At 46.7% G+C, this 14,817-nt stretch overlaps 1 protein-coding gene across 10 annotated transcripts in view; it reads left to right on the plus strand.

Annotated features, from left to right (window-relative positions):
• ARVCF (ARVCF delta catenin family member) overlaps positions 1-14,817 on the plus strand; it is a 615,179-nt gene that overhangs the window by 290,797 nt on the left and 309,565 nt on the right. For 9 of the 10 annotated variants that reach the window (XM_081174768.1, XM_081174756.1, XM_081174762.1 and 6 more), the window contains one exon: positions 7,336-7,580. The exons of the other annotated variant lie outside the window; for it this stretch is intronic. In XM_081174768.1, the coding sequence (XP_081030894.1) occupies positions 7,365-7,580 (216 nt within the window). In that variant the 5' untranslated portion in view covers positions 7,336-7,364. The remainder of the gene's footprint in view (positions 1-7,335; positions 7,581-14,817) is intronic. 10 annotated transcript variants of the gene reach the window in all.

Here is a 14,817-nt window from a genome sequence, read left to right on the forward strand (position 1 = left end):
GTCTCTCCATGCCTCACGGCTACAGAGCTATGCAGGCTTCAAAAAAGCACCCAGCAGTGTAGAATCTATAAAGCAGCATCAAGGGCCCTATTGTAAGATGTTGGAAAAGAGGGAGGGGAGCCACATAAGTTTATGTTGATGTGGAGTGGAAGGAGAGAGGTTTCCCTGCTCTGTCTCCTCTAGACAGAAGAGAGATTTCTGGAAGGGGAGGGGTGTCATTCCTCCCTAAAGACCTTTTCTTTCTGCATACTGCAAAAGGAGCTGGGGTTGCTACTTAGTCGGCCAGCATTAGAGCCCGAAAGGTCTTCTCCTTTCTCCTTTTTGTGATGGAGGACAAAAGGAGCTGCAGGTCAAAGGCTCGGACAGGTAAGCATCCTCTGATTCCGATGCCAGCCTAGAAATAGAAGAGAGGTTGTTGTGGCTGTTCAAGTCAGCACCGGGACTCTGTGAGGACAGGTGGTAGGAAGAGAATGGAGCCCCTAGATAACACTGGCAGCATTTTGAGCAGAGGTGTAACACTGGTGATAGATGCAGCACGAATGGGCTTCTGCCAGGGGTCTCTGCATCCTAATTCTAGTCTGTGGACCAGCAAAGCTGTAGCTCACTGGTGGAGCACATCCTTTGCTAGGAGATTTGCTGCCAGTCAGAGTAGGCATTGCTGGGCTTAGATCAGCCTTCTCCATCCTGGTTCCCTCTAGATGTCTTGGAGCTCAGAACACCTGCTTTGCATGTAGAAGGTCCCGGGTTCAATCCCTGGCATTGGCTGGGTTACAGGAAGGGAGTCTTTCCCAGCCCTACCTAAAGATGTTGGGGATTGAGCCTATGCTCTTCTGGATGTTAGGCCCATTGACCTCTGCTTAGCTTCAGGAGGGAAATTGAATTGCAGCGGGAATGTTGATATTCTCCTCCACCCCACCAAGATCCCAATGCAGATAACACCCCCACCTTTTATTTTAAAAACATGTGCAAATCAGTAATTTGGTGCAGAAAGTCCACGGCCCTAAACCTGCAACTGTAATGTTCTTACACTGGAGCCAGTGTGGTGTAGTGGTTAAGAGCGGTAGTCACGTAATCTGGGGAACCGGGTTCGCGTCTCCGCTCCTCCACATGCAGCTGCTGGGTGACCTTGGGCCAGTCACACTTCTTTGAAGTCTCTCAGCCCCACTCACCTCACAGAGTGTTTGTTGTGGGGGAGGAAGGGAAAGGAGAATGTTAGCCGCTTTGAGACTCCTTAAAGGGAGTGAAAGGCGGGATATCAAATCCAAACTCTTCTTCTTCTTCTTCTTTTAACCTTCATCACAAAAAAATGCATGGAAGCAATAACAATTGAAAAAGCCCCCCCCCCCCCCGTTTTGACTGGGCTCCCTTTAATCCACAAATGCAATTATAACATTTCTGGCTGGGGATTGTGAGATGAGCAATGGGACACAACATGCAGGTGTAAAAACAGGAGGGAAATCTAGAAGATGTCTTACTAGTGTTTCCTCTTCTTCATGCAACCACATGCACTAGAGACTTGATGGATTTTAAAGCAGAAGAGTGCTGGCAACGTAAAGGAAGCTCAGAAATTTTTGTCGATAGCTTTTGAGACTCCCAGGACATGAGGCTCCCAGGCATGCCCAGAGCATGCAGGCCACAGAAGTGGTCCAACCACACCAGGAACCCCAGATCATCCCAGAAGTCAAATACAAGATGCTCATGTTGCCCTTTTCCTGTACTCTGAGTGACGGCTTTGCTCTGTCTGACTTTGCTGTCCATATTCTGAGTGAAGCTCCACACTCTTCAGTGGAGCTGCATATGCTTCCATGTGTGTGTGAAGCTCCCAGTGTTTCTTCCATGTACACCATCAACTCCTGCCAAAGCTACAGGATCCCATTCTCCCTCCCCCCTTTTTTTTGCAACTTCAGAGAAAAGAGTCTCAGTTAAAGCGCCCGGCCATCTCTGCACAGAAATAGTACCATTTTGCAGGAGCCATTTCACTTTGCAGCAACCAAGCGCCCTTGCCAGGTCAACGCAAAGTTAATTTTCACCCTGTGCCTCTGCGCAGGTGAGGATTATGCACCAATCCTTTCTGTGGTTCCGCTGACATTCCTTTGAAGAGGGATCAGAAATATATTCCTTTGTGTGGCTCCTTGCTTTCTTCCAAATCATTTGATATACTCAGCAGCCCCTACACTTCCTTTGCAGGAGGCGATGGCCACAGTGCCCTCTGCTTAACCATGTTTCAAAGCAGGCTGCTGCATGAATTGCCTCTTCCAGCTTGTGACAATCCTTGCTGATTAGCTTGTGCATGCAGACGATCTGCTAATGAGATGTGAAAGAGCGTGCCAAGATCTTGCCTGTCTCCAGCAAGCTTACCTTGTCATCCTGCTCCCCAGATTTCTGTACACTTTAAGGAAACCAACAAGAAGGTCACCACCAGAATTCACCTCCCTCTAATCATAAGAGACCGTTAGAGTAAAAATTCTGCAACCAGAAAAGCTGGGCTTTGTGACCTCCATGAAATATTCAGGCACACATCAATTTTGAGATTTTATGCTGCTGGGATGTGGAAAGGAGTTGAGGATTGGCTCTGAAGGCCATCCCTCTGGCAGCTGAAAATCTATTCAGCACTTCCTCTGCTTCTGAGATTTTCAGCAGGCATTGCATGCAACCATTTAAGCATTGTATGTGTGTGTTCATAATGGCTAGGATTTATTTATTTTTTAAGCAGAAGCTGAGATTCTTCAGAAGGTGAATTGTATACCTTACATTTGTGCAGAATTTCAACTCCTGCACCCCACCCAAAAATAGTCTTGATGACTGGAATGGCCGTATCTTTCTCTTTCACTATTGCCTTTTGATGTCAGGGTTTGTGTGCATGTAAGCATGCTTAGCCTCTCTGCAATATGTCAATTGTCTTATTTACAACACCTGTCACACTTTGCAGTGTACATTGTGCTGTTACCCTCTCAATAAGGGCTAGTGAGCTAGTGGCTCCCTGTGTAAATGCTGTAGCATGTGAATATTTTCAAATGCATTTGTAGATTTTTTTGCTAAGAAAGAAAGAAAGAAAGAAAGAAAGAAAGAGAAAGAACGTAAGTAGGAAGGAAAGTCTGCCATGCTACAAGGCAAAAGACCACACCTTGAATTTAGGAGAGGCTGCCCTCATTTAGAGGAACCCTACTTTGGGCTGCCTCAAACCTGGAGCTGGCCCCTACCAGGCAGACAGCACAAGAAGGAATTTATCAAAAATTTGGTCGACCAACACACATTGCTAGCAAGCTGCATTTGACCCTGTTCATGAGCATCTATCCCTCCTGGGTTATGTGAATGAGCAGATTTTACCTTTGGGCTCGCACACCCCCACCTTGCCTATTTTCTGCCATGACTTCAGGAAAGATATCAGAAGCATCCTTTTGCCCCTTTTAGCTAACAGCAGCTTCTTGTTAAGTCTGAATTGGAGGAAACTCTGGTTTGTTGATGCTTTATTGAAGCATGCCAGGATGAAGCTATGGCTAATCTAAAGAACTTAAGAAGACCTCCATCTAGTGCTGCAGCCAGATGCCTAGGGGGAAGTTTAAACCATAGTTTAAACCAGGCACCCCCAAACTCGGCCCTCCAGGTGTTTTGAGACTACAATTCCCATCATCCCTGACCACTGGTCCTGCTAGCTAGGGATCATGGGAGTTATAGGCCAAAAGCATCTGGAGGGCCGAGGTTGAGGAAGCCTGTAGCAGCCCATCAACCCTCTGCCAAAACAGGGCACCTCTTCTTAGCTTGCAATAGCAGGTCTTCTCCCTCTGCTGTGAGACCATTTCCACAACGACTCGGAGAAGCAGAAAACAGGAAGGACAGCGGGGCCTGGCTTCCTGTTTCCTTCGTTTCCTTTTATTAATCTAGATTTCTGAACTCCTGAATTCCAAAGCTGTCTTGCAATAGCACCACACCAGACTGAGAAGAAGGAAGGGGAACGCTTTCTTTCCCATTGCAGTGCTGGGCTAGGCAGAGAGAAAAGTCTCCTCTCTTCCCAGTGGTCCAGTGGGGAGGGGGGCAAACACACCCCTCTGTTTATTGGCAGAAGAGTCTGTGTGGGGTTGTCTTGAATATGTGCGCATGTCTATACCCGCCTGTCAATCAGTTCAACTTAGTGTATACAGTGGTACCTCGGGTTGCAGACGCTTCAGGTTACAGATGCTTCAGGTTACAGACTCCGCTAACCCAGAAATTGTACCTCGGGTTAAGAACTTTGCTTCAGGATGAGAACAGAAATCGTGCAGCGGCAGCAGCAGGAGGCCCCATTAGCTAAAGTGGTTCCTCAGGTTAAGAACAGTTTCAGGTTAAGAACGGAACTCCCAAACAAATTAAGTTCTTAACCCGAGGTACCACTGTATATGGGATGCGGGTGGCACTGTAGGTTAAACCACAGAGCCTAGGACTTGCCAATCAGAAGGTCAGCGGTTCGAATCCCCACAATGGGGTGAGCTCCCATTGCTCGGTCCCTGCTCCTGCCAACCTAGCAGTTCGAAAGCACGTCAAAGTGCAAGTAGATCAATAGGTACCGCTCTGGCAGGAAGGTAAACGGTGTTTCTGTGCACTGCTCTGGTTTGCCACATGCTGGCCACATGATCCGGAAGCTGTACGCTGGCTCCCTTGGCCAATAAAGCGAGATGAGCGCCGCAACCCCAGAGTTGGCCACGACTGGACCTAATGGTCAGGGGTCACTTTACCTTTACCACTGTATAGCCAAAGGCTTTCACAGAAAGCAAGACATTCCTCTAAAATCCAACAACACACAAGTCTGTAACTTACAGCATAAAAATTTAAAATCACAATGCATCACCACAAGCTTCTTAGCTGCCAGAGAAAATTTGGCTACCAAATGTGTCATTTGTATTGGCTAAGAGTTCAGCTGTCACTTTCCTGGGAGAATCAATAGAAAATTGGAGATAATCTATTCTCCCTGCCCCCTCTGGGCACTGTATATAAAGGGCAAACCTGCCTGTCAGTAGGTACACCTGCATGCCTGTGTTAGTGCCTCTTTGCATGTTCATTTGCCTGCCCAGGGCTGGCTTAGGATGTTTTGCCACTCCAGGCAAAACTGGGGGGGGGGACTGGAAAAAGGCTGCCCACCCCCATAGCAACTGTAGCCTCCTCTTCCTCCTCTGCAAACCTCCAACAATTGGGAGAGGAGGCCCTGGCAGTGGGCTGGCGAGGGACAACTGGCTGGCATCTGAGTGGGCAGGGACTGCAGCCGCACTGCCCCTCCTAGCTCTCCAGAGCATACTGACCTGAGGCAACCTCCTTACCATGCCTTATGGGTGTGCTGGCCCTTCCTGCCTGTGTCCTGTGCACACAAGGCAATGCTTATTGGTCACTTTGGCCGCACCCACCTCCGTGGCCCTTGTAGGGTTGGCCAACCCTCAGGCCAGATCTCAAGACATATGGAGAGAAGATCCACTCTCAGTTTGGTGCAATGCCCAAGCCATACATGCTTGCGCAAATATAACATGCAACAATCTGTAGGTGGACATGATGCTTTTGGGTTCTTTTTGCATGGGGAAGCTTCCGGTGAAAGAACCCCCATTGTAAACATATAGGGAAACATGTGTTAGAGCAGCTCAGCCTTGGGAACTCCACTCCCAGCTGTTTTGCGAAGTCACAGCAAGTCTCAGTCAACCTTGAAGCTTCATCTTGCCGCTAGCAGTCCTCTGGTGTGGTGCTTTTGCAGCTTAAAAGAGTTAATTCTGGTCCATCTATTAAAAGCAAAGGCATCAGATGTGAATGAAAGTTATAGAAATAATTGGTCGGCCGGGAGGTGGGGGGGGGAGGGGGAAAGAGAAGAAAATGGGAAGCTAATATATTCTTAAAAGTGCATTATTGTTTGCATAGTGAAATTACTTTCATGAAAAGTGTGAGAATCGCTTGTCAGACAGAAAGCTTGGGGCGGGGGGGGGGGAAACAGTGCCTGTTGAGATAAATCTAAATTCTGTTCAAGGTGTACATAGTCTTTATAAAAAAAAAAAAAAAGATTTGGTGCAATGCCATTAAGTAAGTGTCTGGAAATTAAACCTTTTCTAAACGGTATGAACAAAACAACCACCACCTTGGGTTTGTATCCAGTGCTAATCAGAGAAGACACATCGAAATCATTGGACATGACTAAGGACCATGTTCACATCATATGTTTAAATCATTATGATGCTACTTTAAACACTAGGTAACATCTAGCCCCATGGTTCATTTTACATATCATAAATCCTGCATATTTTACAGAAACTATACCATTCAGTATTCCATTATTACATCCATTATAACTTTTTTCACACTTTTGAATTTATCTTAATGCTGCCAGTGTTTTCAGCTGTACACAATTATTTCCCACATATTCAATAAACGTTTTCCAATCTTCTCTAAACGTATGTTCTTCTTGTTTTCTTATTCTGTATGTTAAGTCTGCAAGCCGCGCAGATTCCATCAACTTAAGTTGCCACTCTTCTTCGGTTGGGACCTCACTCGTTTTCCATTTTGGAGCTAACGAAACACGGGCCGCAGTAGTGGCATACATAAATAACCTTTCCTGACACCTAGGAATTTCAGTCTGAATTATCCCCAACAGAAAGGACTCTGGTTTTGGGGGGGAAAGTACCGTATTTTTCGCTCTATAAGATGCACCAGACCACAAGACACACCTAGTTTTTGGAGGAGGAAAACAATAAAAAATATATATTCTGAATCTCAGAAGCCAGAACAGCTGCGCAGTGAAAGCAGCAATCCCTCTTGCTGTTCTGGCTTCTGGGATAGCTGCGCAGCCTGCATTCGCTCCATAAGATTCACACACATTTCCCCTTACTTTTTAGGAGGGAAAAAGTGAGTCTTATAGAGCAAAAAATACGGTACTTTTAAACATTCCCCTCCCAATTCATTATGGATCATTTCCCAATACTCTTTTACCCTTTTACAAGTCCAACACATATGCAACTGGGAACTGTAGCTTGTCAGGGAAATCTGGGAATCACAACTCCATGAAGTTAATAGGGGTCTCCTAGCAGCTCTCAACACCCTTAAGAAACTACAGCTCCCAGAATTCTCTGGGATATGCCATGGCAGTTTAAAGTGGTATTGCAGTGCTTTCAGTGTATGGTGTGAATGTTTCCTAAGCTAAGCCCATGAACTTCAACGCGTCTGTTCTGATTAGAACTTAGCTGGATCCAGCCCTTTTGCTTTTGAGCATAGATATGATGTCGCGGACTAATTAACCTGTGCCGTTTTCCTTTTCCTTTTCATTCCTGACCTCTGACCTGTGTCTCCTTTCCCCCCACCCTTCCCCTGACCTTTGTCATTGGCCCATATCAGTGAACAGGCAAGACAGTCTGAGCCCAGTCATGGAAGACTATGATATCAGGTCTGCTGCCAGCATTTTGGCATCCGTTAAGGAGCAAGAGGCTCGTTTTGAGCGCCTCACCCGGGCCCTCGAAGAGGAGCGGCGCAATGTCTCCTTGCAACTCGAACGCGCCAATCAGCCCTCCGACCGAGTGACCATGTGCAACATTGGCAGTGCTCAGCCCCTGGCAACCGCCTGGCAGCAGCTGGTCCTGCAGGTAAACTGCCTGCTCTTATTGCTTGTCCCCTCTGCGTTGTGCATCATCCCCACCCCTGTCTCCATCACCAACGTCCATTTACCGTATTTTTCGCTCTATAGGACGCACTTTTTCCCCTCCAAAAATTAAGGGGAAGTGTGTGTGCATCCTATGGAGCGAATGCAGGCTCCTTGGCTTCAGCGATAGCAACGTGAAGCCTCCGAAGCGCAGAGGGAGCGCTCCCTCCATGCTCCGGAAGCTTCATGTTGCTTTCGCTGAAGCCTGGAGAGCAAGAGGGGTTGGTGCGCACTGACCCCTCTCGCTCTCCAGGCTTCAGGGATAGCCGCCTGAAGCCTTTGGAGCGCAGCGCGAGTTCCCGCTGCGCTCCGCAGGCTTCAAGTTTCTTTCACTGAAGCCGGGAGAGCAAGACTCTCCTGGCTTCAGCAGAGAGGGAGAGCTGCGCAGCGCCCCTTCAGCGAAGCGGGAGGAGAAATGGAAGGGGCTCCGTTTCTCCTGCCGCTTCGCTGAAGGGGGACTGAGCAGAGAGGGGGAGATTTTTTTTCTCTTCTTCCCCCCCCCTCTAAAACAAGGTGTGTCCTATAGAGTGAAAAATACGGTAAATATGAAAGACATTTATTTGTGGGTCATGTTTTGTATACCAGCCACCTTTTCCATTTTGTTGGGAGTTTCCCGAACCAGTGGGGGGGCAGTAGACGGAAAGGCAACCTCTTTTTCCCTCGCCGATTCCTTCTTGATTAACTTCCTGTAGATGGTTCTCTCTCTCAGGCTTTACTTCCTTCCTGCTGCTTCTTCGGTGTTAGTGTTGGACCTGCCTTTCTTCGTTAACCTCATTACTCTGTGGTGGCCAGGTGTAAGCCTGTACTCAAGATGGCTTTGTTTGCTAGGAGGAATAAACCTTAAGTTTCTTTTTTCTTTTTTTCAAGATAACCTTTATTGTTTTTTTAATTACATACACATATTGCATTACATTTTACATTTATACTTGCTCCTAGGAGCTGACTTCCCTCCTTCCTTCTTCTGGCTTTTTTTATATCGTCTCTAAATTTTGGAATAAACCTTAAGTTTCGTTATCGTTTCAGCCGACGGTCTTAACCCGGCTATTTATCAATGCACTCTGCTGATATATGCATTATATCTAACCTCCTTCAAAGAGCTCAAGCTTAGGCCTGGTCAACGCATGTTGGGAAATGAGGTAGTTGGAGGTTGTGAAAAGATTGGAATGGATTGCAAGGACAGAAGCTGCATATATTGCAAGGTGACTGTCTGGAGTGCCAGACTTGGGCATGTGTTTACATATGAGCGTGAGGCTCAGGGCCACTAAAACTGAGGATTAAAACTGAAGGGAGACCTAGAACACATCACGGGAACGAGGAGTGCTCATGTTCAGAGTTTCAGTCACCTGGACACACTCCTCTCCAGGATACTCAATTCGCCACAGTTTCCTGTCCCCCACCTCAGCAGTCATATCAGAAGGTTGATAAAGTATGTATAATTATTGTTCTGTGTATATTAATTGCCAATGTGTTGCATGAGTAGCACTACTGTCTCCAGGTAGGGCTGGGAGAGCCAGCCTTGCCTGAAACCCTGGAGAGCGTCTGATAGAATCATCAGAATTGTGAAACTGGAAAGGACAATGAAGGTCATCTAGTTCAACCTCCTGTATTGCAGGAATCTTTTGCCCAGTGTGGAGCTCAAACCCATGGCTTTGAAGTTAAGAGTCTCATGTTCTATGGACTGAGCTATCCCAGCAACCAGTACATAATGCAGAGCTAGGTAGGTCCAATGATCTGGCTCAGTATATGGCAGTTCATATGATCCTGCTGAAGCCAGCCCTTTGTTCAGAACCATGAGGACTATAATCCTACTATGTTTTAGAGCAGGGGCCGTAGCATAGTGGTAGAACAGATGTCCTGTGTGCTGAAGGTCCCAGGTTCAATCCCTGGTATCTCCAGGTAGATCTGGGAGAGACTTCTGTCAAAAATCTTGGACAGCTCGTGCTGGCCAGAGTAAACAGTGCTGAATTAGACAGACCAAAGATCTGACTCAGGAGAAGGCAAGATTCCTATGTTATAAATTTATCTTTTCCGCTTTTTGTTTATACAAGGACCAACCTCCAAGGGAATCTGACCTTGCAACTCTTCCCCCCACCCCAAATTTCCCATTGCTTTTGGGGAATGGGGAATTAAATAATAAGTTTATTTCTGTTCCAGTGGCCAGTCTTTTCCCTAAGGAAACCCGTGACCTGAATATTTCAGCTGTGCTGGCTCCTTCCTTTGGCAAAATGTAGATTCTCCGTTTCTCACACCTAGCAGGTCAAAGGGTGTAGCGGCAGATCAATCAGTCTGCCGAGGTTCATGATCTTCTGTGGACTCCGTAGGTGTCAGTACTGTTATAATGATTTTCCCTTTCCTTTTGAGCTGTGAACCTCTTGCATTTGAGATCACACCCTGTGATAGACCTTGTTGTGATTCTTAGGAAGAGTTGCTGTGCCCTTTAAGATGAAAGGACCAGGCGATATGTCGAAGTGTCCTTGCAAACAAAAACAAATGATCTGCAATCCTCTGCACACTTTCCTGGAGCAAAGGCACATTGGACAGTTTGGTCTGAGTAGACCTGTGGATGATTAGACTCCACATCTGCTGTGATAAAGCACCTCTAACTGACTTCAAGGAGAATCACATCATATTCATAGACTTTATTAGGATTTTGGAAAGCACCGGGGTTGTGATAGAGCTTAAGTCAGAGAGACAGAAAGAGAGAGAGAGAGAGAGAGAGAGAGAGAGAGAGAGGCACCCATCTGCACTAGACATTTCAAACAGTATCATATCCCTTTAAACCAGTGGTTCTTAACCTGTGGGTCCCCAGATGTTGTTGGACTACAACTCCCATCATCCCTGAGCTCTGGCCTTGCTAGCTAGGGATGATGGGAGTTGTAGTCCAACAACATCTGAGGACCAACAGGTTGAGAAAGGCTGCTTTAAACAGTTATGGGTGCTGGGAGTTGGTAGGAGACCTAAAGTTCTGAGTACAGTGGTGCCTCGCAAGACGAAATTAATTCGTTCCGCAAGTTTTTTCTTCTTGCGAGTTTTTCGTCTTGCGAAGCACGGTTTCCCATAGGAATGCATTGAAAATCAATCAATGCGTTCCTATGGAGACCGGGGACAGAGGGGAAGCGCCGCGCGCCTTCCCCTCTGTCCCCGGACATGTTTAAAGCAAGGGGCGGCGGGGAGAAGATTGCTTCTCCCCGTTGCCTGCCCCTCTGTCCCCGGACCTGTTTTAAAGCAAGGGAAGGGGCAGCGGGGAGAATCGCTTCTCCCCGTTGCTGCCCCTTGGTTCAAAAGGGGTCCGGGGAGAGAGGGGATGGCGCGCGCGCCTTCCCCTCTGTCCCCGGAGATTGCGGGGCTGGCAACGGGGAGAAGCGATCTTCTCCCCGCCGCCCCTTGCTTCAAAAGAGGTCCGGGGACAGCGGGGAAGACGCACTGCGCTTCCCCGCTATCCCCGGAGCTTGCAGGGCAAGCTTCGTTTTGCGAAGCAAGCCCATAGGGAAATGCGTCTTGCGAAGCGGCTAAGAAAACGAAAAACTCCTTCGTCTAGCGAGTTTTTCGTCTTCCGAGGCGTTCGTCTTGCGGAGCACCACTGTAGTTTAATAGTCAATCCCTCTTCCCATGAAAATCTGGGAATTGTAGCTTTCTGAGGGGAATAGTGGAGTGGTCTCCTAACAACTCCCAGCACCTGTAACAAACTACAGCTCCCAGAAGCCATGACTATTTAAAGTGGCATGATACTGTTAGATGTTCCGTGAATATGGGGCCAGTGAGAGAGAGAGAGAGATGTTACCTAGAGCAGTGGCTTTCAAACCCAACTGTACCACTATAAAATTTATAATGTTCTTGGAAGACCACTTGATTATTTTTCTGCCTGTTGCCTGTGGACCCAGGTGCAGTTGTGCAGTGGTTGTGCAGAGCAGGTGGCACATGAAGACCAGGAGGACCAATCACCAGATCAAACCATAATTAGCAGCTGTTTGGAAGGTTGTATTGCACTACATGTGTGTGCATGGTGAAGGCTGTTAATGGTTCCTGCGTGGCATATGTCCACAGCTTCTAGTAGTGATGGAAACCCTTAATTTTGAGCCATCTTTGGTGGACCACTGGAAAGCTTAAGACAGAGGATCTTGTTGTGGGTTTGTGGAGTAGTTTACAGGACAGGATGGCACTGAAGAGAGAGAGAGAGAGAAAGAGAGAGAGAGAGAGAGAGAGAGAGAGAGAGAGAGAGAGAGAGAGATTAAACAGGAAATCAGAAGCATTGCCTAATGGAGCGACAATAGATTGTTAAATGTTTTTCAAGGATGTGGGAGAAGCTATTTGTGACCGTCAAGTCAAGGGGCAAGGAGGCAGACAATTTATTGAGCCAGCTTGAGGGTGTGGGTTGGTGAATCCAGTGCTGGTGGGTAGGGTGGGGAAGAGATTAGACCTTTTATATTTTTTCAGCTTGAATTTCTGAGAAGGGAAAAGCTAGTCCTCTCCTTTCCTTATGCCAGCCTAATGTGAAGAGAAACGGGAGCTTCAAAAACATGGTCAGTGCTGGGAAGGAAAAGCAGATCTAAAAAATGTAGCAAGATGTCTAGTACAGTAGTGTCTACATAGACTGGTAGCAGCTCTTGAGGGCCTTTCTCAGCCTGATGTGGAGATGCAAAGGATTTAATTTGGAGCTTTTTGTGTTCTGTGCCACCAAGCTATGGGACATGCGCTTAAGAGTGATATTGGTTGCTGCCTTAAACTGACCTGGATCATAAGTCATAAGAAGGTAAGAAGAGAGTTGCTAGGTGAGATCAGTGGCCCATCTAGTCCATGGGTAGGCAAACTAAGGCCCGGGGGCTGGATCTGATCCAATCACCTTCTAAATCCTGCCCGCAGACGGTCCGGGAATCAGCGTGTTTTTACATGAGTAGAATGTGTCCTTTTTATTTAAAATGCCACTCTGGGTTATTTGTGGGGTATAGGAATTCATTATATATTTTTTCAAAATATAGTCTGACCCCCAGAAGGTCTGAGGGACAGTGGACCAGCCCCCTGCTGAAAAAGTTTGCTGACCCCTGTCCTAGATGTATTCACAGGGCCTTGCTAACACAAGAACTTCTTGGTGGTGGCTCCCCATTTGTAGAATGCTCTCCCCTGTGAGGCATGCCTAGTCCCATCACTATCTGTTTTTAGACAACTGGCAACAGAATCTGAGTGCAAGAGCAATCACTCTACCTATCTGTCCATGATTTTAGCCAAGTACATTCCCAGCCTTACCTGAAGATGCTGGGGGGGTCTTTTGGCATGTCAAATATGTTCCCCGCCACTGATCAGCAAGGGCCAGTCGTGAGTTAAGCATGAGCCCCATGGCTGCCTGGTCTTCATTTCCCCCGTGACACTTCCTTGCTCCCCTTCCTTCTGTGAATTTCTTCCCCTGCCTGTGTGAATTTATTCCCTTTGCCGTCTATTTTAAGATACCATTTGCGAATTCGTGTCTAGGTGGAAATGCCTCTTCTAGCTAAGCACCCATCATATTGCTACAGCTTGAAAAGAATATCTGAGCAGCTGAGATTTGTTTTATTTTAAATGAATTAAAAGCACAGGGTCTTTTCTGCAAGATGTTTGTAGTTGCAAACAGACTATTGTGGGATGGAGAGGGGGAGAATTGACCCCCCCCGGTCTTTATTATGCTGCTTAGTTTTCTGGTGGTAGAACAAAAATAGTCCAGATGCAACCTCTGAGAGAGTTTTATTTGAAAGCGAAAAGTCGGGATGAATGGTCTGGAAATGCTTCCTTCCTCCCTGAGATGCTTGTCATTTGATTGATGCAACCAGCACGTGATTACTCCAAACAGTGGAAGCATTTTCTAGGAGAAGCTGAGGGTGGGGGGGGAGCATAGGAGACGCTGGAAATGGGAGGAGGCAGAGAGAGAGAGAAGGATGAAAGAAGGGAGCTTTGCAGTGTGAAAATGCCTTCTCTAAAAATAAACAGCAATCTATGTGACCTGACTTCCGGATTTGGCTTTTTCTGTTGTTGAAGGCTGCGTATCTCTCTCCCGCTTGGCAAGGGGGAGTGTGGGCCTTTTGGACCCCTTAGCTAGGCTCACACAAGTCTTCAGGATTCAGGACATTTGCACCCGACTCTTCCTCCGAGGAGCATGCGTGGGATTTCTCCCAGCCCCAGCCCCAGCCCCCATGAGGTAGATAAGACTGAGACTGTGTGACTTTTGACCCAAGCCAGCCCATGAGTGCCGTGGATGAGAGGAGGGAAATCTGAGTTGGAACTCCCAAAATTCTGGCTTCCAGTTGGAGAAGGGGAGAAATTTGACTCAGTTCATGTTCAAAGGTAAACCTAATTCGCACTTTCCCAAACATTCTGAGAACTGAAAGGGAGCCATCCTTTAAAATCTGCCCTTCTCTGAATTTTGCAATGCAGCTTTTCAGCCAAGTAATAGAGACACAAGTGGATATATTGGGCTACATCACATTCCACCTTAGTGGGAAAACACACATAGAGAGAAATGGATTCCTTTTGGGGAAATCGCTTTGCAGAAATGAGCATATTGGGTGAAATTGCATACAAATATGTGTTTATTTGTGGGTGGGGAATCACAAATATTTTAGGGCCTTGTGAATTTTCACAAGACCCTAAAAGCATTACAGACAGATGCAGAAATGTACAAGACTAAACATAAGATGGGGAATAATGAGAATTGAAATATTGAAACTGAAGTACTTTATTGTCACTTGTACAACTTGTATACAGTGAGATTACACGAGCACCCCCCACTCAGCTCTCTTAGTCTTAATTCCCCTCGTTTACTGACGCACACCCACCAAACCCGAAAGTCAGTTGCCCTGTTGTTATCTTTTCATTCAGCAGCCTAACAGCCCACGGATAGAAGCTGTTCTTTACCCTGTTGGTGCGACTAATCATGCTTCTATATCTTCTGCCTGAGGGCAGGAGATCAAGAAAGTGCCGGCCGGGGTTTGAATCATCTCTGAGAATTTTCCTCCCTCTCCTGAGGCAACGTTCAAAAAGAAAGGCCATTTGCCAAGTCTTCAAATATCAATAATCCCGATTATTGAGATCACAAGTCTTCAAAAACCTTTTTTTTAAAAAAAATCAATATTTTATTAAAAGAGTTTCATTTATGAAAATAAAGTGGGAAGGGGGGAAAAAGAAAGAGAAAAAAATACAAGGGGTCAAGGTCTTCA

The sequence above is a fragment of the Podarcis bocagei genome (genome assembly GCF_964188305.1).
Source record: "Podarcis bocagei genome assembly, chromosome: 16".
Lineage (NCBI taxonomy): Eukaryota > Metazoa > Chordata > Lepidosauria > Squamata > Lacertidae > Podarcis > Podarcis bocagei.